Source organism: Kwoniella dejecticola, chromosome 7, assembly GCF_000512565.2.
Source record: "Kwoniella dejecticola CBS 10117 chromosome 7, complete sequence".
NCBI classification, from domain to species: Eukaryota; Fungi; Basidiomycota; class Tremellomycetes; order Tremellales; family Cryptococcaceae; genus Kwoniella; species Kwoniella dejecticola.
The window spans coordinates 1,556,603-1,578,451 of NC_089307.1; the positions used below are offsets into that span (position 1 = coordinate 1,556,603).

At 49.1% G+C, this 21,849-nt stretch overlaps 7 protein-coding genes across 7 annotated transcripts; 3 read left to right on the forward strand and 4 right to left on the reverse strand.

Annotated features, from left to right (window-relative positions):
* Positions 1-513: 513 nt before the first annotated feature.
* On the reverse strand, positions 514-3,737 carry I303_106205 (uncharacterized protein; the record flags this gene model as incomplete). The annotated part of the gene is made up of 8 exons (XM_018409506.1): positions 514-1,249; positions 1,311-1,585; positions 1,634-2,291; positions 2,342-2,730; positions 2,794-2,879; positions 3,171-3,221; positions 3,279-3,328; positions 3,424-3,737. 8 exons carry the CDS (start codon positions 3,735-3,737, stop codon positions 514-516), a joined length of 2,559 nt encoding a protein of 852 aa, XP_018261779.1.
* A 291-nt stretch (positions 3,738-4,028) lies between these two features.
* On the forward strand, positions 4,029-5,259 carry I303_106206 (uncharacterized protein; the record flags this gene model as incomplete). The annotated part of the gene is made up of 7 exons (XM_065969329.1): positions 4,029-4,047; positions 4,143-4,373; positions 4,436-4,595; positions 4,661-4,785; positions 4,835-4,900; positions 4,956-5,089; positions 5,152-5,259. The coding sequence occupies 7 exons, from the start codon at positions 4,029-4,031 to the stop codon at positions 5,257-5,259; spliced, it is 843 nt and encodes a 280-aa protein (XP_065825401.1).
* A 382-nt stretch (positions 5,260-5,641) lies between these two features.
* On the forward strand, positions 5,642-9,258 carry I303_106207 (uncharacterized protein; the record flags this gene model as incomplete). The annotated part of the gene is made up of 5 exons (XM_018409508.1): positions 5,642-5,756; positions 5,814-6,002; positions 6,072-8,422; positions 8,499-8,747; positions 8,815-9,258. The coding sequence occupies 5 exons, from the start codon at positions 5,642-5,644 to the stop codon at positions 9,256-9,258; spliced, it is 3,348 nt and encodes a 1,115-aa protein (XP_018261781.1).
* A 275-nt stretch (positions 9,259-9,533) lies between these two features.
* Positions 9,534-11,560, reverse strand: I303_106208 (uncharacterized protein; the record flags this gene model as incomplete). Its single annotated transcript, XM_018409509.1, has 6 exons — positions 9,534-9,596; positions 9,738-10,156; positions 10,310-10,419; positions 10,571-10,698; positions 10,773-10,830; positions 10,896-11,560. The coding sequence occupies 6 exons, from the start codon at positions 11,558-11,560 to the stop codon at positions 9,534-9,536; spliced, it is 1,443 nt and encodes a 480-aa protein (XP_018261782.1).
* Positions 11,561-11,932: 372 nt separating this feature from the next.
* I303_106209 (uncharacterized protein) lies at positions 11,933-15,464 on the forward strand (the record flags this gene model as incomplete). The annotated part of the gene is made up of 6 exons (XM_018409510.1): positions 11,933-12,019; positions 12,086-12,350; positions 12,435-13,099; positions 13,152-13,247; positions 13,299-13,442; positions 13,509-15,464. The coding sequence occupies 6 exons, from the start codon at positions 11,933-11,935 to the stop codon at positions 15,462-15,464; spliced, it is 3,213 nt and encodes a 1,070-aa protein (XP_018261783.1).
* A 436-nt stretch (positions 15,465-15,900) lies between these two features.
* I303_106210 (uncharacterized protein) lies at positions 15,901-20,270 on the reverse strand (the record flags this gene model as incomplete). Its single annotated transcript, XM_018409511.1, has 11 exons — positions 15,901-15,916; positions 16,026-16,197; positions 16,300-16,323; positions 16,411-16,519; positions 16,637-16,864; positions 16,959-17,112; positions 17,209-18,713; positions 18,781-19,818; positions 19,881-19,971; positions 20,033-20,185; positions 20,254-20,270. 11 exons carry the CDS (start codon positions 20,268-20,270, stop codon positions 15,901-15,903), a joined length of 3,507 nt encoding a protein of 1,168 aa, XP_018261784.1.
* A 589-nt stretch (positions 20,271-20,859) lies between these two features.
* On the reverse strand, positions 20,860-21,569 carry I303_106211 (uncharacterized protein; the record flags this gene model as incomplete). The annotated part of the gene is made up of 3 exons (XM_018409512.1): positions 20,860-21,222; positions 21,290-21,341; positions 21,409-21,569. 3 exons carry the CDS (start codon positions 21,567-21,569, stop codon positions 20,860-20,862), a joined length of 576 nt encoding a protein of 191 aa, XP_018261785.1.
* Positions 21,570-21,849: the final 280 nt, after the last annotated feature.

A 21,849-nucleotide genomic window follows, 5' to 3' on the forward strand; every position in this document is an offset into this window, starting at 1 on the left:
GCTGTGAATGGCTCACTTCGATTCTTGCTTTCACAGCTGAGCCCTGGACCGTTCGAGACTCAGAGAATGAAAGGATCGGCGGTGTTGTGCATGGTTCCCTTCTTACTGATGGCCGTATCCGGCACACAGATATCACGCTGAGGGAGGTGAAATCGTATGTATTATCTGTTATGGGGGATAGTAATCATGGGGAAACAGGACAGTATTGCTTCACCAGGGTCGATACATAACTTAGCGCAAAGGAGATCAGTAGAGTGTACATAGTGTGCAGTGTTTGTACCTGTCTGCTGGCAATCTTCTTACATGTCTCTCGCTTCCCCCTTAGACGACGATCAAAAATGATGAGTAGGGGAAATGCCACATTACCCCGAAGACGGTGTCAGCGCAATCGTCCTTTTGATTGGGAAAATATGATTGTCATTGCGTTAGGTTACCCTTACAATATTTCACATGGTCACACAGGTGGACAGTAATTTAGCTTGCGACGCCACAAATGCAGGTACAGTTATCCCATCAATACCTCCCATGACTACCCCCACCTCCGCCCCTACCCCTCCCGCCGCCTCGGTTGCCCCATCCATTATCGCTCTCCCTCCTTTCCACCCAGTCCCCCCGATCCCGCCTTCTCGGATCTCTTCCGCCTAGATCCCTCCGCTCATCTCGCCTCATTTCACCCCTCCATCCATCTTGATATCCACCACCGCTGCCGCCACCGCCGCCATACGGCTGTGGTTGAGGTGTGTACCCTCCTGAGTTATCATAAGGCGTATATACCTGTTGAGCTGGAGTGTACGAAGGGTATGTCGGTTGAGGTGTTGGGGTGATACCTCCGATGGGCGGGGTGGATCCTCCGAGTGGAACAGGTGTGATCCCACCGACTAAACCTTGTATAGCGGTCGGGTTGAGACTAGCCATCAATGCTTGTAATTGATCATTCTGGATTACCGGTTGCGAAATTGCAGGTATTTGCGCGAGAGGGGGTATAGCAGCAGGCTGAGGTGGGTGAGGAGGTTCAGAGGTTGACGGACGAGGAGCAGGGGCGGGGATTGGAGTTGATGACTTGTTGAAAACGAAGACACCCAAAAAGACCGAAGTCGATCTTCCCTTTATGGGAAGGGCGAAACCATCTATCAATTCTGTAAATTCTGGAGCCGGGTCAGACGGTCGAAGAGGGATCATGTATAATTCTTTGGCTGATCCAGGCGGCGGGTGAGGATGCTTTTCGTATGGCAAATAAAGTGCATGTCGACTGCGTACCGACACTCTGGTCAGAATAGTTGAAGAAGGCCCGTATGAGAAGCTAGACTTACTCTTTGCCAATATGGTATTCTACCATCTCTTCCCACGCCAGTATCTCCTCATCAGTCGCTTTCTCATCCAAGCTGAAAGCGACCGTGATCAATTCTTTGGAAGGATTCAGCCGACTATCACTCAAGTATTGCAGTGAGCCTTTCGTTGGTACTCTTCCGGTGATCTCGATCTTTTCACGCGGGAGCAAGATCTTCCAGTCAGGAGGTGTGGCTTTGCAGATCAGACGTAAGGATATTGGTGGAATGTATGCGGAGGGATTAGCAGGATTGACAATCTGTTCATTTGTATCAGTATCTGCTGAACAAAATTGAAGTCGACTTACACCACCCGACCAAAACACTTCTTTAGCTTCGAACAGCTGCATGTCGCTTTTCGGGACCTCTTCTCTGTCATCCAGATCATCGAGCTCCATCTCGTCCCCCACCTGTACGATATCGCTCAGGTCCAAATTGGTCTGATCGAAATTATTCACTTCTTGCTCAGACTCGTCAGTCGACGCCGGTGCTGTCCAAGCTGAGCTGACAAGAGGTTGTTTGAGAGGCGAAGACACGTCGATAGATTCTGATCGTTTCGGACCTTCCGTAAATTTATTGACAATTGGCGATTTCTGAACATCTTTCTCCTCTATCGGCGTAGGCGGTGGATTTTCTCTAAGACGCCTTTCTTCTTCAGCACGTAATCTAGCCGATTCCTCTTGCTGAGCTAGAAGCTTCATCTCTTTCTCATGGACATTCTCGACTTTCTCGAATCCGTCTCTGCCCAATCGGATAGTCGACGAAGTGTCTTCTTTCGACTTGACAGTTTGCTCAAGGACGGACTGTCTTGCTTGCTCGATGGCTTTCAGCTGTTCCTCTGATGCTAGATCGGCTGAAGTCAAAGTAGCTATTTGCGTCGGGCCAAGTTTTCGAGAAGTGATCGACGCGATGAGGTCTGGACGAAGGCCCTTAGCGATCGACGAGGACAACAAGTTGAATTGGGTCCTTACATCTGCTGTCAGCATTGTAGCTTGAAGCGAAAGACGCAGACTCACTTGTATCGAGTTCCAGTACTTTCTTTACCGCCTATGATTTCCTTGAAATTACTATATATGCCCTCTTCCACTGCTTGGCTAAAGTTCACCGCCTCCCCTTCGCTCATGGTCCCGAACAGACCTTGGAATAGGGGTGCGAGTCTCTCCCGAACATATTTCCGCATCGGCGGTAAGGCGCCGCTAGCCACAGATGACTTTCTGTCGATCGACGCTTTTCTTTCTACAATGATGGATGACTTCCGTTTGATGTCAGTCGACAAGCGAGATCTCTTGTTTGGCGGAGGAGTCGGATGGACGGACGATTGTCGTGAAGAAGAAGAGGAGGCGATTTGAGCTTCTGAGCCAGAGTCATCATCGCTTCCAGATGCCGAAGGTCGAGAGGGGGCAGCCTACAAAGAGAGACGTTAGCAAATTCAAATCGTGCTTGTGTACATGCGGAAAGCTAGACATACCTTTCGGGGTTTGGCCTTGGTCTTGGGAGCGTCAACCACCCCCGGAGGAGGAGATGGGGAAGGGAAAGTCGAGAGATCATACTTGTCTAAGTTCACTTGGACATATGAGCTGAAGTCCAAGACCGTGACACATATGTATGTTGTGACTCGGGGCGATGCGATGGGGTACACCGATGCACATCATGTGAAAAGGAGTGTACAGGTACACACATGCACCATGACCAAGACCGCACACATGCGATGTGATGGCTTGATATGCACTGCACCGATACTATCCATATGATCCATGGTATAATCGATAATCGAATCATAACAAGGATAAATGGATATACTATCTACATAGCTACCTACTGCCTTTCCGAGCAAGATGGACTTACGAGTCGTTTTCTTATCTGTACTCTCGGTACATTCGGGACACACATAGACGTCTATCAAATATGTCAGGCGTGTTTTCAGTCTCGCTTTCGTGAAGAACCTCGACATACGAATTTTTTCCGCTTCGTCCTCGGTCAATCCGATACAGGTAAAATGGAACCTGATTGAGAAGTATATCAGTATATATAGCACGAGCTTCTTGTTATTGCGGGCAGGCGCTGGGTTTGGGCCTGACAGAGGGTTGATGTGACTTACCAGTCATTACATTCCCCACATTCGATCATACTTCCCTCGTTATTGGTTTTACAAATACAGTAAACTTCATCGTCCGACTTCTTCTTCCCCTTGCCTTTACTCTTCTTACCATATGTCTTGGCCTTTGCAGGTACCTTGACATCAGCCTCGGCGGCAGCTTTCGACTGATTGGACAAGAAACGCTTGGTATCTTCCGCTTCCAGGACCCGTTGGGATTTGACCCTCGTTCGGCCTGTTGTTCGAGTTCCCAGCGGACTGTCACTCGGAATCGTACTCGTGCTCGCTTCTGGGTGAGATGCTGTTTCCTCTGACATGTTCCGCTGCGCTCAATATGGACAATGATGTGTTTATACAAGTGTTGACACAAACGTAAGGAATGTATGTTGACCAATAGTCGCATTTGATCTGATCATGAGACTTCTGTTGACGAGAGAAATAGCTGATACACGTGGCATTGTCTGGCCTGACCTGATATTACGTAAGTCTGTGACGCGAAGTGATAAAGCTGTGTTCGGTGTTCTCATCGTCATCAGCAACCCACCCATCTTTGATTGATCCTTTATCAACATCAACAATATCACCTATCGAGCATCACCACAAACAAGATGTCGTACAAGCCAACAAGTGAGTCGAAACTGGCCAAAGACGCGGCTGACAAGCAGACGACCCATTTGCGGATTCTTCGCAGCACGCCACGCTAGATACGGACCCATTCTCAGATCCAGTCAAAGATCCGTTCTCACAGCCTAACGAGTCTTCCGCATCGTTTGGCGGACAAGCAAACACCACAAATGCTTATGGAGATTATGGTGGATATGGCGGTGGAGCTGGTGCTAGTGATCCGAGAGCAGCTGAGTTGAGCAGGCGAGAAGCGGAATTGGCGCGACGAGAGCAAGATTTAGCTAGACGTGAGCAGGAGTCTGGAAGTTATAGGAATAACTGGCCGCCTTGTAGGTCCCTTCAAGGGGTTTGACTCCAACCGTTGGGTTTGTACTGATGAGAGACGCCATAGTCTATCCTTTCGTCCATTATGATCCTGAGATCATCGAAGATCCGACGAAGAGACAGACAATCAAGTTGATAGGATATCAATGGTATGCCCTCGCTGCGACCTTGATCATCAACATGCTGGGATGTATATTCCTCTTATTGGCAGGAGCATCAGAGGGCGGGTAAGCTACCATTGTACCTTGCGTCTTGCACCGAAGGCAACTTAGCTTATGTCAATCCCTCGCAGTGCCGATCTGGCGAGTTCGATAAGTTACGTCGTAGTCATTGGATTGGCTTCTTTCATACTCTGGTTCAGACCTATCTATCTTGGATACTGCAGGACGGAAGGCAAAACCATGGCTATCTTCTTCTGTGAGCTCGCGTTTCAACATCCTTGCAGCCAAGCTGACGTGTGACGAAGACATATACTTCCTCTTTGGCGGCTTCCATCTGCTATATTCGATTTACATGCTAGTTGGGATACCCTGTAAGTCAGCTTTACATGTCGGGTAAGGACAATGAGCTGATAACGACCAAAATAGCGACTGGATCTGCGGGACTGATCAATACGATTGGGATGTTCACTCAAGGCCATATACTGGCTGCTGTCTTCGGTACGATCTCGACTGTGGGCTGGGCATTCCAGGTTCTAGGTGGTGGCTTCCTTTACAAACGTGTAAGTTTGCCGCGTTCCTTTGTCAGTCAATGAGTTTAACTGCTGAGCAATTCTTCGAGTAGGTATGGGATTTCAAAAATGGCAATGGCGATATCAGTATGGAGAACGCTACCAGTCAACTCAAGGCTAGTTCTATCAAGACGATCGTGTTGCACCAAAGCAGGATGTGAATGGCGGCGGTATGCGTACATTGTACGGCGAGAGGAAGAGACGCGATATACGATATTATCTATTTGCTTGCAAATGAACATACACCATGCATATACCTACTAATATAGCTGGATCATGTATGAACTGGTCCACTGTATCCATCTGCTCGTCATGCATTCGTGCGAAATATGTGGGAAGAAAAGAAATAAGAGGTGCTGCCAAAAGTACAGTGAAGAATACGAAAGTAAACAAGTCACACGTGGCTGATTTTACTTTTATCACCCAACCCAAGTTCCTGATGTCAACAAACCATTATTACGTGCAATGACATTCCTCCCTATATCATATACAGCTCAGTGATATAGCATCTCAGAGCAGCTTCATACTGCATAGACGAACAATATGTCCGCAGTAGCTGGACCGGGCCCATCAACGATGGCTTCATCGACATTGATGGTGCCCACGTCTGCCAGAACAAAAGTGAAGAAGAGGGTCATCAATCTGGTCAATCCAGCAGGTACGTCTTCCAAATTATAGCAATGCCTTACCACGTAGACTTATGATTCTTCATTAGACCCCCTGGACTTCTCTGCGCAGAGTATCTCTCCTCTGGCTTCCCCTAACAACTCTGCCGAATCGATAGAGGAAGAGAAACCCGATACTCCGCCGTTGAGTCAAGCCCAAACATCACATACATTCCACTATACGCCGGGAGTAAAAGGCATACTCCGCTCAACAGGTACCCCAGGATCAGGGAATGGTGGTGAGTTGACAGACATCGACATGACGATTCAAGCGACGACGTTCAGCTAATTCAATAGTTCGTTGGCAGTCCGCTTCTTTCCCAAGAATAAGTTCAGGATCATCACTCCGAACGCCTCAATCCACCAACCGAAACCCCCACCTTCACCTACCAACTCGTTCTTCTCACAGCTTTTAGCAGTAACCATACCTTCCATCTCGTCTCCCCGGAGATCATCGGTCGTAGACAAGGCAGACGAGAGCTGGGAAGTGCCAGGTCAAGAGGGTGAAATCTCCCTGATCGCGTCTTCGACCATGTCCGATGGCGACCGGTCGGGCACCGTGCATAACTGGGACGAGCAAGTCGACGAGAGGGAGATTGAGGATTCCATCGATGCTTCCTTTGAAGGACACGAGCGAAGGGATGATTCGTGGAATGGTGAACCCAATATACATTGTTCCCCCCTTGCTCTTCCCGAAGATGAGAATGTCTCAAAGGAGATCAGTATGATCAGCTTCAACCAGCAAGATGAAAATATAGACACGGAAGAGCGGGAGATGCCTTCGGCAGATTTGGACTGTCCGGAAGATATGTCGAATCTCCTTTCGACTCGATTTCAGCCCGAAGAAAGTAGCTTCTCCATTACCGATCCTCCTTCAACTTCAACTATAGCTACAGCTCCTGCGAGAGACATGCAAATCCTCTCTCCTGTGAGGGAAGACGTGTCGACGATGTCTTCGAACGCAGATCACACAGAAGATCAATTCTGGAATGCTCCCACCCAGGTCCAAGGCCAAGTACCCGTGGAAGAACAAGAAATGTCGATCTCGTCAGAGCGCTCACAAGGTCTGGACGAGTTGTCCAATCCTACGATTCGACGATCCGAGATGATTAATCAGGGTGAAGGGACAGTCGATAGTCCCACGCCGATCGGAAGGCCATACAATACATCCTCAATCTTCGCCGACATGTCAGCTGAGCAAGCCGACTTGACTTGGCCCCTGACGCGAAGAGCGGAGGAAGAGGGACTATCGTCCAATTTCACTTCTCCTGCGAGAACGACAGTCGGAGGAGACGCAGTACAAACTCCGAGAGCTTTGGGCGGGGACGTCACCCAATTCTTCGATACTACCATGACAATGTCTTTCAGTTCGCCTTCCCCTTGTCAAGCTGTCGGATCACCAGGCACGTCCGCGTCAAATCCAACTCCAACCTCGACTGCAACAATGATCCTTCGGCACTCGCCCACGAACGAAGGTTTAATCATACCTACGCAAAAGATGCTAGAAGCTCAACTCTCTCATACCTCAGCGCTCAAAGCGGAATTGGAGCTATACAAGGACCTCGCAAAGAAACTGCAAAGTGAGGTTTCTGAGAGGGATGGGTGCCTGGCTAGAGTAAATCTGAGAGCTCTCGATGCGGAAGTCCTGCATAATCAAGTGAAGGATCTTGAACGAGAACTCAGGATGGCTCGAAAGAGTCGATCTCCGTCTCCGCTCCCTTCACCTTCGCCCACCCTTCGAGCTGGATTACGAGCTGGTGCCGGTGGTGGAGAAATGTCGGATAGGACGATGGTAGCTCAGAACGAAGCTAAGGAGCTGGAGATAAGGCTGGCTAAGACGACTGCGGACTCCCAAGATATGGTCAGGCGATTAGCCGAAACTCAAGCTACCAAGGATGATCTGGAGAAAGAGCTGCATCATGTACGCGATCAGATGATGGGGTTGGAGGAGCGGGAGAGAGATAGGTCAGTGAAAGATCAAGCGACTCTAGAGGAAATGGACACGCTACGAAGGGATCTGCAAGATGCTCAGTCTCAAATTGAGCATCTCGAAAACAACAAAAACGCCCAGGACGAAATCGATCGTCTTCAGGAAGAACTTGATGAAGCACGTCAGAAGATACAGGAGATAGAATCAGCCGAGGATGAAGTGCATGCTCTAAAAGCAGAGCTGGAGTCCGCTCATGCCCAATTAGACGAGTATGAGGGTAGACCTGATCTCACGGCTGAGCTGGAAGAAGCTCGAAGCCAGCTTGAGGAAGCTCAACACGAGATCGAGCATCTGCGCGAACAGGGAGAAGAGATCGATGCTCTGCATGCGGAGTTGAGGTCGGCTCAGGATAAGATGGAACAGCTTTCCGAGGTGGACAACACGGAGATTCAGAAAGAGCTGGATAGGGCGAATGAGAAGATTGCGGATCTTAAGTTTCATGTGAAAGAGCTCACGGAGGCGAGGCTTGTAGATGAGGATGAGATCGAAAAGCTGCTCAGTCAAGTAGATAAGTACCAGGGGTACCGAAAGTCGGAGGAAGGTGCTAGGAAGAGGTTGGAGGAGGTCGAAAGGCGCTTCGAGATTGAGCAGAAACGAAGGATTGACGCTGAGAAGAAGTTGGAGGAAGAAGAGAGGTTTGTGCACGAGCTAGAAAAAGAGAACGATGAGGTAAGTCTACATTGCCATCCCCATTGGTCAGGCAAGGGGGAATCTACGACGTTGATCTGATTCATGATTGTCATAGCTGAGAGGACAACTTGAGGATTCCGATGAGAGAGTATCTCGATCGAACGCCGGCTCATCTAGCAATACTTCGAGTTCGCCATCTTCGACTTCGACGGCGGCACTCAGAGACGAGATCAACAAATTGCGATCCGAGTCTGCGTCTAAGGATTTGGAAATTATGAATCTCCAGAGACGTAAAGCGGAGTTGAAAGAAGACAGGGAGATGCTGAATATTGCGCTCGACTCGAAACAGCAGGAAGTCGAATTGGTAAGTTTCCTTCTTCTTAGTTCTGAATGCTGAGGGACTTACTCATTTTCCCGTTTTATGAAAATAGATGAAACGAAAGTTCTCTGTCAAGGGAATAGCAGGATCCACACCACTCGCTACCTCGAGAAAGATCAACACCAACACGAACGCCAACGCCGGTACCAAAACGAATGCACAAATGATCCCTGATACCCCCTCAACGATGATCAACTCGACGCCTTTACCTGCCAAAGGCGGTGTACAAACTCGGAATAGACGGAGATCTTCTTTAGCTTTAGCTCAAACTCCTTTACCGAGCGTTCCTACACATACACCTTCGTACCAAAGTCAGGCCCATGCTCAGGCGCAAACTCCGATGAACAAGAATGGCAGATACGGTATACAGCTTCATCCCTCGACTAGGGTGACTAATAGGGTGATGAGGAAAGTGGAGGAAGAGGAGAATATCCCGCCTCGGTCGTACGCGAGCTTGAACACGAATACGAGAGCGAGGGAGAGGATGTTAGCTTAATATGATGATGCGGATCGTGATTTAGTGATGTGGTAATGTTTTTCAGGCTTTGGAGACCCTTGTAAATACATTGATGTCTGATTTAAGCTATCGCATCTGGGATTCGATTGTAGGACTGGAAAGATACCCTTGAGATGATTGATACCCCTCTCATAATACCTGCTGCATTGCAATGATGCATAATGTATAATGCGTAACAGTAATAGTAATCGCTATATTACATGACCAGCACCAGAGTATAGGCAGATATGACCTCCCACTGCAAATTATGCATATTAGACCACGCTGCTCGCTTTGCCCAGAACTGTCGGTACGGAGCTCGGAGGGATAAAGCCGATCTACAGATGTTTCGAATTCAGAAACACATCAGCATATTCCGTTACGATGAGCACTCCGCACGCAACATCGTACCACACAAGGTAAGCCGGCATGGAACGCAATACAATGGAGTGCATCGTGGTAGGAGCAGAGATGCTCACCTCCGTACAGACAGCAGTGATCAAGCTGGGCGGCGTAACGTCATACACCAGATGCAGTGGAGTCAAATTTCTGTTGTCCCTCGTCGTGCTTGGAGTCGAAGCGTCACCGAAAGATAATCCATTAGGCAGGTTCAGTAGATTCTCGACAGAACCCAACTCGTTGGAAGAAACACCGTCCAACACGACTTTCTCGCCGAATTTGTAAGTTTCTACGCACGCTACGACGGGGACCCGATGTTCTTTGGCGAGCATCGAAACTATAGCTGTCCCGCTGCGGGAGTAGAGGGCGCCATCGGAATGTAATGCGGACCCGCCGAGAAGGACTAAGTCCGCCTGAGAGAGTATGGAGGAGAGGAGCGGTAGGAGGATGTAAGTGCAGGATATGCCGGCGCCGCTGAGGGCTTCGAGGGATTGACGGCCTGCAAGATCGTAGAATAGTATTGTCAGTTCGAAAATTTGATAAGTTACTGAACATGGGAGTCGAGAGGAACGAGGATTTATATGTTGACGTTGAAAATTCGCTGGCACTGTTCGATGGGACCCCTCAGGGTGTAAAGAGAGACTTTACTCACCCTCCAATAAAGGCCTTGAATCCACGACGACGACTTTGAAACCTGCTTCAGGGTCGGAGGCTTTCATATCTCGATGGGCTTCAAGTAAGACTCGCTCTACGACTGACGATCTGTGAACAAGAGTAGAATTAGTATCCTGCCTCAATACCAGCTACAGCTTCATGAGCAATCGTATCATATTGCAATAACTAATCGGCCTCGCGCGGCCCATGCTCTGTTGATGTGAGGTGCACCGAAAGCGTTGTCGATCGAGATACTCACCGAGCATACGTGACAACGGTGTCACCATTCCTGATCTTCTCTTTGGCATTATCCGCAATCACCTTGTCGGCGAATTCTATCCTATCTCGCAGGTATAGTCCAATCGCCTCAACCAAATAATCTTTTTGCTGCGTCACAAAATCACCAAGATTAGCAGTAATCCAGCTTGTCGGAGCCAAATTCGAAAGGATCCATAGCTCACCTCTGCCTCTGATCTATCGCCTTGCTCGCCCAATCGATTGATTTCAGACTTCAACCATCTGCATTCAGGTTCCTGGATCAGCTCCTCTACAAAGATCAACATGTATCCATACACCAAGCTGACCTGATAGCGTTACCACCTCCCACACCCTTCGGTCGACATCCCTCGAGCCAAGCAATCATTGGACTCAGGTAAATCGGCAGATCTTTCCAAAGGACCGCTTGATCCGGACACTCGTAATCCCGAATAACCTCTCGGAAGGCAGACATCATCCCCATCGTTCTTGCATTCGCCCCTCTTAGTTGGCCGGAAGACATCAACACCCCTAATCTGACTATAATCGGGTGGAGTTTCCCCGTAGTAAGCGCTGCCGAAGTATCGGGAGGTGTTTGTTTCGGTAGATGCGAGAAGAAGAGATTCTGTTGTATCGTCGAGAGAGACAGGGCGGAGGGTTCGGAATAATGGGTTGGTCGTTTGGGTATACTGGGTCCACCACCACCCCCAGCTTGATGAGCATGTTGTTGGTGTTGTTGGAAATTCGACCTGGAATCGGTGGACTGTGAAGTCGGTAAAGTTGGTCGGGACGATTCTGTAGATGCTTCAGATGCACCTCGAGCAGCTACTGCAGCTGCCCGTTTCTCTTTCTTGAGATCTTTCGCTGATTTGCCTTTCTCTTTCTCCCCTCCCTTTTCGGGTTTCGCGCCTTGCGGAGGAGGTTGTTTGGTTTGCTTGGTCTGCTTGGCTTGCGCCGGTGCTGAAGATGATTCCGCCGTGGTCTCTGCTGCCATTTTGACGCTGTTCTAGTTCGTGTGCTAGCTGTTCTGAGATCAAGAGATGAATGATATCAGAAATGATGTTGTAAGGACGTAAGGACAAAAGACATCAAGGTTGGGCGACTCGAATTTTGTGGCCACGTGGCTATGGCATTTTGGATGTTTTCGATGATCATGCGTCACTCGTTAAAACCTTGAACAACCTCAAATTCACCTTCACTAAACTCGTCATTTCTTCGCCTTGTATAGATATCGCGATCGACAAAGTCGCAGCCCAGTGGCTTCCGTTGCCAGAAAAGAGCAGTCAGATCTACCGACTCGGATCTCGCAATATGTGGTGAACGGGAAAACTTCCCTCAGAATATCCAAGGCAACTTTGACTTCGCCATGTCATCTTCAGCTGCCCAACATGCCTTGGAACAAGCGAGAAAGTTGATGAGTCAAGCCTTAGGCCCGAAGTCTCTCACTTCAGATGTAAGATTGTCTACTTTCGCTGCATCCGCCCACAAGCTCAAGCTAATCTCGACGCGGAACATATAGAAACGCAAATTCCAAGAACACCTGATCACTTTACCTTCTTACCCGGAATACGAGAACAAGGCCTTCTTCGGTACACTTGTGCCCAAGTTATTTGGCGAATTCGAAGATTTACAAGATGCAGCAATCGATGCTCTGTTAGATCTATGTGAAGACGAGGATGAAAAAGTCAGGATCATTGGGATAAAAGGCTTAGGACCGACGGGAAGAGCTGATCCTCGATGGGTCCGAGGAAATGCTGGAGTACTTCTCCAGCTCTTAGCTTGTCGTAGGTCAATACCTCACATACTCCTTCTTTTAGTACTGGAGATAGTCTGGTTGTGCATTGGCTGATCTTCCGTTGGGAGGGTAGAACCGCGCGAACTAAAATATGTGAAAGATTCCCTCCACATGCTTCTATCCGTTTCTCCTGCGGAGGTCTTCTCGGTCATGATCGATGATTGCAGAAATCCTGAGGAAGACACAGGAGCATCGAGGAAGAACATACTGAAGTACCTGGAAATCAACGCGGCGGAACAACGCAAGGAGTTACTCGAGAATGGGCGCCATCCGGAAGTCGAGGAAACACTGAGGAACGGCTTGTTTGATATCCTTACAAACGCAAATGAAGAAGAGAGCAAGCTTATCATAGGTCTGCTAGAGCCTATGTCCAGTATATCAGGCAAGAACTCAACCGAAGAAAGTCGAGCAAGATATCTCAAAGCTTTGATCAATTCAATACCCTCGAAATCGTCTGCCAGTCGGGTGCAAGATCTGATTATCGCATTCAAGAGGTATACGGAGAAGGCTGCACCTGTGGATCCAAGATTGGCGGTCCTGCTCTTAGCGAGATATGGTGAAATGGTAATCAAGCAGGGTATGGGCGAGAATGATTTCTCTTTAAGGTGGATTTTCCATAAGATGAAGGAGTGGACTGGCCAAGCGATAGATAAGTGGAGCGAAAAGGGAAATGATAGGGATCTCGAAGAAGAATCTCTGGCCCCCGCTTTTGTGAGGACGATTCTTCCGCCGTTGCTTGTGAGTCGAGAATTATCTTGTTAAAGCGCGTAGAGTCTAATCCAAATGATAGGGAGAGTGTAAAACCCTTATTCGACGTGGGAACCTTTCATCAATGGCAAATATCGTCGAGCCGGTTTTATATGCCCTATACCGCTTTTCCACCATAGTGAGTTGTTCACAATGATGCTGAATATATCATACACTGACGTCTACACAGTGCGACCGCCGGTTTCAGCTTGTTCATCGTGTAGATAGGGAAGATCTACTGGATTTGGCTAAGGAGAGCAGGAACATGGAGAAGCGTGCACAGAAAGGATCAATAGATGCGGAGAAGTGGGGTAATATAGTGGATATGGCTGAGGTGTGTCCTGTTCGCTTCGCTCTACACCTCGTCTTGACACGGCTAGTACTGATGTACTTGAAGCAGGTCTTAGCGGATGATCGGTCGAAGGTAATCAAGATTAAACCATCATGGGAGTCGATACCCAGTTCTAGTAGATCACAACCGCCTCCGCCTTCGGGTCCTTCCAACCGAAACCGTCCCGTTCCTCCGTCACGCCCGGCCAACGATCTACCGCCGGGCCCGAGAATTGCTGATCCTCCGAAAGCCCCTCGTGGTCCGCGGTCGGTCGACCTCCCTGCTGGTCCGAGAGGTACCCAGGCAGGATCAGGACCTCCGTCTTACAATGCCCGAAATCCTCCTTCTGGTCCATCAGGGAGTGCACGGCCCATACCGTCTGAGCCATCTAGCTCGAGACTTCAGACAGAAAGGCGACGATCACCGGAGCGAAGAGCAAGATCCCCCGACAGGCAGGCAGGGACACTAGAAAGGAGACCAAGGTCTCCAGAACGGATTCCAAGATCGCCGGCGAGAAGACCAAGATCACCTGAAAGAAGAGCACGATCGCCAGAGAGAAGACCAAAATCACCTGAGAGAAGACAACGAACGCCAGAGATAAGACCGAGATTACCCGGTAGTAGAGCAAAGTCTCCCGATAGACGGCCAAAATCACCCGGGATACGGCCTCGTTCCCCCCAGCCTGTTAGGCGGACAGGGGTATCTAGCACTCGTTCACCAAGGTCGAATAAGCCGGATAATCCTCGAGACGCGCCTCCTCATCAGCAACGACCTCCTACATCCCCTGTTCTCAATGGGAAATCTGTCATTCCGCCATTGTCAGACAAGAGTCGCCCAATATCAATATCCTCCTCCAACGATCTCAGCGCATCGACTTCAGAAAAGGTCATCAAGGTTTTGCCCACAAACGAAGGTCCCGCTAGTCTGTCTATACGAAATTCTGCGAATGTGACAGCCCAGCCACCCTCAAGTCACACACCCACATCAAATCCGCTTGCGACGTCTGCATCAACAGCACCATCGCTCTCGATACGTTCGTCGAAGCCATCTGAGGATAACAGTAATCCTACACCATCAACAAGCCGTGTATCGCTCGCTGATCGACTCGGTACACCCGCCCTGACATCGTCCGCAAAACGACCACGAGAAGCGGACGACAGCAAGCTGACCCAAACCAATGACAGATTGACCGAGGTGAAGCAAAACGAGCGTCCGTCCCTCTTATCTAGACTCGGGTCGAAAGACAGAGATGGCGAGATGCCCCAGGCCAAGCGACCGAAAGAAGCCACACCTGACAGATTTGCGGATAAGAACCAAGAGAAACCGATACCGCAGTCGAGCGAGTCTGGTAGAGTCTCTTTGCTGGATCGGATCAACGGCAAGCCGAATCTCTCATCGCCTAGAGTACAACCACAACGAAATAATGATTTCAAGCCATCCTTCCCTTCTTCTGTCCCTACTAAACCTACGGCACACGTCAATGGGTCGGATCCAAGTCAATCATCAAGTAAAGGAATAAGTATACTGAATCGATCGACAGTATCAACTTCATCTTCCCCTCAACCACCTACGATGTCAATGCCAACGCAAGATAAGGGGATGTCTATCCTTTCTCACTCATCTTCATTTTCGTCTACGAAACCTCCTGTAGCTCCAAAAGGATTCTCGATCCTTAACAGAGCTTCTTCTGCTTCTGGCTCATCGGAGCTTCTACCGAATTTGAGTTCGGAGACGGATAAATCGACAGAAGAGGTAGTTCGAAAGGGACGAGGATTCAGAGAGAAGACGCCGGATATGGATATAGTCATGCATGATGCCGTCCCAGCATCAAGACCGGGTGATCTAGTAGATAGGCTGAGTAACGGGAATGGGAATGGGAATGGGAATGGAAGTGCAGAGGGAAATACGAGTGGAGGTGGATTTGGAATTAGGGGAATAAGAGGTAGAGGAGGAAGCAATGTGGGGTTTGGAGGTAATCGTTCTTTAAATGGACAAGGTGGACCGGGCGGACCGGGGAGAAGGTAATATTAGAGATTTTTTTCTTGAGCAGGTACGCTCAATACTGTTCTGTAGAGATACCCTTTTAGGTCACGTTTTAGGATGTACGACATACTCATAGTCCTCATAATACTATGTATTGAATAATCGTTACTTATTTCATTCACTCTTCAATGGCCATCCGCCATTGATCGACAAGCATTCACCCTCAACCAAAGTTCCATGTTACATCTTTGCTTCATTAATAGTGCGGCTATTGTGACTGTCTCCCTTGGTCGATGGTCATGATAAATGCATATGAGAGCTGATAATGCCCACGATTATGCTCATGAATATCCTAAAGATGCTGCAGTCTTTGCTCATTGCATCGTACTGTACAGTACTGTATAGTATAGTATAGTATAGTATAGTATAGTATAATGCAGGTTATACCAATGCCAGGATCCAAGCCAATAAGAATCGATCATAATACACCTTGGCTATTTGTCGAATCAATCAAGGCGAGCATAATCAGCATTGGCAGCAGCAACAGGATCATATTCAGCCTCGCAACGTAGAAACATGTATGATGGAAAACATCGGACCCACCTGTAATATTGGAAAGTATCGTACAACCTCGTATAATTACTTCCTGTCGAGCTTACTATGAGTCGTTCCAGGTACGTATCAACAGCCTGCGTCGTCAGGCCAAGTTGGAATCGTTCTTTCAGATGATTCGAGGTTTGTTCCCCAAACAAGATGAAGCAATCGAGTTTGGAGTCTGGTCCACAGATTAATTCAGCAAAAATCGTGCGTTTGCATGAAAAGTCAGAAACTCTGTATTCTGAACTTCTAGATTCATTCCGGACAGTGGATCACTCACTCTTTTGCATCAGCTCGACGATCGCTACGAGGTCACACAATACCAACAAGCCATCAGCCCCATGACCTTTCAATAGGACATGGAAGTCTTGTTCAATCGCACGATACTCACTAATCAAACTATCGGAATGTTTACGCGCAGCTTCGAAACCCTCTTTGAAGAGTTTCTTGAAATACGCGTATCCCGGCGAATCCAATCCGCCCATGATATCGACGTATTCCTATATAACCCAAAATCGCAAATCGCGTCAGTGTCCTCATCCAAGCTATCTCTAATCTGCTCGTAATGGCACTCGTACTTATACTCGGGCGTCGGTGGGCAAGCGAGGTAGACTCACAAGTGGCATTTTGAACGGAGCAGCTTCGAAACCCATGTTCCCGGGAGAATTGGAAAGCATGAATCCGAAATCAATATGTATCAGATGTCCATCGTGATCCACCAGGATATTCCCGTTATGTCGATCTTTGATCTGGAGTAGGTACGTGACGATAGAGTATCCAGCGAGGGAGCGGATGAAGTTCCGTTGCGCGCGAAGATACCTCCCCGAATCTGGTTTGCCGTATGTCTAGTTGATGACGGCGTGATGTCAGCACGAAAGGAGGACTTTTTCCTGATAGGGAAATTCATGAGACAAGCGTGAGACTTTGACTCCGACTCACATTGACATAATGGTCTTTCAGCGAGACATGACCTATCGGACCACCTTCCGCCAGTCTCTTGGCATATTCTCCTTTCTTGATAGAATGCACCGACACTGCATCTGTTATCGTCTCTACCAGACCAGACGTTTCTCCAGTGATGAGAATTCGGAAGCTGCAGATTCCATCGTATTCATCAACATCAGCTTGTCTGTTCAAACTCCGACTTGACTTTGGGAAATCAACAATAAGAGCTAGAATAATCACTTACAACCGCACCCAACATTCACATTTCTCATCTTTCCAGATCCGGCTGAAACGCTCTATCAACTGCGTCGCCAATTGTTCCTGTCTCAAATCCGCTCCAGTCTTGACAATCACGGATATGACATCCCAATTGGCCAGATGACCCCACGGTGAACTAGCTCTTATCCGGCTCTTTTTCGCCGTCCACGATTCCTTAAAGACCGCTGCTGACGGATCAGCTTTGTTCAACTCTCTCCTTACAATCCCTTCATCTTCTGCCGTTTGTCCTTGTCCTTGACCGTTTTCATGAGAACCATTGCCGTTACCGTTACCGTTAGAATCCGTAGCTGGTTGTTCAATCTCTACCCCTTCAGGACGATCCGTCATACGTGCTACTCTCTCTTCTTCTAACGCCATCATCTCTTCCATGATCCTCTCTCGAATCGCAGCTGCTTGAGCAGCAGCAAGCTTCAATTTCCCTCCCGCCGCGGTGGCCACCTCGACTTTCGGTGGTTCCGCAGAGCCTGAACCAGAGCCGGAGGGGGTCTTCGTACCGGTTATCCAACCTGTTCCAGGGATCCAGGAGCTAGTGGTCGCGCTTTGTGGATTGGACGCTTCTTGCGTCGGAGGAACGAGCGAAGCATTGAGCTGAGCAAGCATTACAGCAGCAGTTCTCATCCTTTCGGAGTAGTCTTCCAGCGTTATTGTAGGTCTTTTGAGGGGTTCAGCATGGATACCCGGATGCGATGGAGGGAATAGTGGTGAAGGAGGCGCCGATCCACCGTTCGGCGATATGTCAATTTCGGCAGCGGGACCAGGAGGTGCAGAGAGTAGATCTGGTGTTTTGGGCAATAACGATGGATTCGGGGAATTGAGGGCGAGGGTATTGCCGAAACTTGATCTTCGAGATGGTAATTCGGACGGAGATCCTTTTTCCCAAGCTACCATATCCAGTTGCTTGTTCTTTGGAGCAGAGGGCAGAGGGACACTCTCGGATAGATCGGGTAAAGCATCGTGGACCGAAATTTTAGCTCCGTACAGCTGCTCCACCAGATCCATTTCTTCCATATCATCCGGTACGACGTCTTTCCTGTCGTCTTGTCGGAGTGGGGCGGGTTGATCCGGGTGCACTTGTTCAGGAGGTATGACATTGGGCATCGGAGAGCCAAAACCCCCGTCGTGTGCACCAAACGACATATCGGGTGTTCCAGGTAAATTACTCGGGGTGTGATTCAACTTCCTCCGCTTCAAGTCCTCTTGTACAACGATCTTCCTCAACAGATCCCGGTTATCTCGTCTGGAAGGGTCGAAATCCAGGTCTCCCTCCAGAATCTCTACATGTATCAAGTAAGGCGCACGTTCCGCTGAATTCAACACGACTGAGTCTCCAGGCGATATACGAACGACTCTTGCGTGAGCTCGCGAGCGGACCCTGTCCCCGCCTGGACGCGATTTCAGAGGATGTCCAGCTGAAGTCTCGCCTCCTGACTCGTGGCCGTGATCAGCTGCGCACCATAAGGGCATGCAGACCTACAGGGGAATATCAGCTACAACATCTGGCGGCTGGTCCAGAGACCACAAACGGGAGCTGACTTACTTCGGCAGGGAGATTATGGTTCAAACTCGTTAATTCTGCTCTCAGCGCACTGACTCTGGCCGGTTTAGGAATCACCAGAAGCCTATTACTGATATCCTCCAACAGCAGCAAGAAACGGACTTCGCTCCTGCAATAATGGCTTCGAAGCAATTGCCGTTGCGCGTCTATACTATATGTCGACAGGATAGCTTCGGGAGGCGGAGGTCGATCGTGAGGGAATAACCTATTTGAGCTGGCTGACCTGGACACAGGTAATTCCGGTACAGAATAGAAGGGTTGATGTGTCGATCTCGGCGGAGTGTGCGTTCGACTCGGTCCAGGTCGAGGTCCTGGTTGCGCCATTTGACCGAAAGGATCGGACCCTTTTCGAGGTCGACCAGTTGGAGGTGTTGAGGGATTTGGTGAGGGGGTCCTACTGGGAGGTGAGATGAGGTTGGGTGCGGTTGAAGCTGGATTCTGCAGATGAGCTACATTTTGGGGCAGGGGTGATGCACTTCGCTTGATGATCGGAGTTTGAGCCTGTGAAGGTACCGCTTCTTCGTCTGAGCCATCGTCTTCCGCTTCATGGTTTGACTTCTTCCACCTTGAAGGCGAAGAAAGATCTGCTCCGCCAGTTTGGTCAACTTCAGCCATTGTCCGTCCGGATCTAGCCCCAGGGAGATCGTCTCGAGGTCTTCGGCCCTGCGTGACCGCCCAATCTCCCGCAAGATCCACTAATCCGGTTATACCGGGCGCGCTGGCTAACATCACACCCATACCGACTAGTGCGGGAGGTATATGGTTGTTGACTCGCGAAGGGGCGTTGAGCGTCTTCGTGTTAGCTTTGTCGATGAGGGACAAGCCTCGTGAGCTGGAGGAAGGGGACATAGAAGGTGATTGGGGAAGAGACCGATAAGGGGATCTCGAGGGTTCGGGCGGATCACCAAAGATTATTTCGTGGCATTTGTGCAGAATCCGCTGACAGATCATAAACGGGGTAGGATTGATTATCCTAGATGGAGTCAGGTCACGCAGAGCAGCTTGCATGAACCAAAATGTCTGATTCCCGAGAACAGTCAGCGTCGGTCGCTTGGCATGAATGCGATGCGGAGGAGACGCACCAGCATGGCAGAGTGAGTGCTCTCTTCAGCCCGCGATAGAATGAATGACTCCAAGGCATTCGATTGCGTCGGGTAGGTCAGAAGCAGGTGACTATTCGGGAGATGATCTTTAGCGGATTCCATTGTGTTTGAAGCGAAGAGTAGCGACGTACCATATCTGAGGCCAGTAGAATTCAACTTCCTCCGGAGGCATCTTCTTCATCCGCCAACATAAATAGTGTGATATGCCTATGTTATCGGGATAGGTCTTGAGGTATTGCATTGCTAGAGAGACGGAGAAGTAGGGAGAGAGGAATAGTCGAAGCCTGCACAAGTTTCGCTTGTCAGTCCGTCGTGTCATCAGAGAGAAGAGGATGATGATCATCATGCTCACAGTAAAGCGTGGGACATGGCGGCGGAAGGGGGTGCCAGGCTGCATCAAGCTTATCGAGAAAGGGTCGAGTAGCTAGAGAGTGTCGTCGGTCCTCGACCTTCGGATGGAGGACCAGAAGTTGCGATGCGAGTGCTTTCCTATCAAGAGCGTGCTGATCGTCTTCGCAGGATTCCAACCTGGACTGAGCCTTCTACTCTTCTGTGTGGATCCTGCTGGCTTCGGATACAGGTGCGCTTGTCTTATGTATAGCTTTGTTCTGTGGTATATTATTGACGATTGGAGGAGTTACGAGTAAATGACGAGTAAATGATCTGATCTTGTTTGACGCGTGGAATCAGACTCAGGGCGAGGTCTCACTCAAAGTCACGAAAGAGCGGAGGAGTCCGAATATATGGATGCGCGTCGGCAATCAAAAGATAGTAGAGGAAAACATGCATATGACTGCTGCATACGACCACAGCTGGAATCGATCACATTCGTCAAATATACATATACATATATGATCAACTGAGGTCCCGCATACGCGGATCCTTGGCGGACGAAGAGGATGAAGGATATGGTCTGCATGCGAGATGAGATCAAGCAAACGTGATTCACATGATCTCATCACTTATTTCTGAGAGGATCAAGCTCATTCCCAATCTCACCGCCGCTCTCATCTTCCAAATCACCAATATCGAATCTGTCTGTACGAGTATTCGTACTCGCAGCTTGATCTTCATCCGATTGATCACCTTCGATCGGACTTTTGACTCTCCCTTGATTGGATCTCCTGCTTTTCCCTATACCTAACACCCTAGCCGCTTTACTGGGCATGGCGCGCGGTAGACTGGACAAGGGTAATGATGAGGGGTTGGTGTCCGAGTATGCGATTGGTGAGGGTTGTTGTAGTTCCGGTATCTCTTGTAAGGCATGAGCAGGTAAAGAGTCTGTCGAAGCGTTATCATGGGTGAACACTGTTGCAGGGGGCTATCAGAATCATCTGATCAGCTGTCCAACCCAGGTGGGAGTGGGACTGAGAGATGAATGGATTTACGCCATCTTCAGAAAGTCGAATTCCTGTTGACGTGCTTGTAGAAATCGGGAAGCTGAATGTCATCAATATTGCCTTGTTAACACGATTCTTGTATAGTAGCCTCTCTACCTTGTGCTCACTTCATGCGTAATAACCTTGACGACCTTCCTGCCTGCTGGACTCTGCGCCAGTAGATATAGCCTCCACAAGCAATCATGATCAAGAGCAATGGGAAGAAATATGAGAACGGCGAAGGGGGAAGATCGTCCTCATCGCGGCGTAGCAAGACGGTCACGGTCATGACGCATTCTCTAGACCCAGACCCGTCGCGAGGAAAAGCAGCTGTTGATTGGATTTTAGCTTGACGCCGTCTTTCCAGATGTTGCATGAACACGCTCTGGAGTCTCCTTGATATATGATGCGGGGTCAATGCATGTATTTAGGGGTGATTTGTGCCACGTGCTTCAGTACGCGTAACAGATATCCGGATAATTACCTGGTCACCCTCAAATCGAATCCACTTACACTCGTAAAACTCCTTTATCTACTTCTCTCCTCCTCAATACCTTGTTACCACTTCA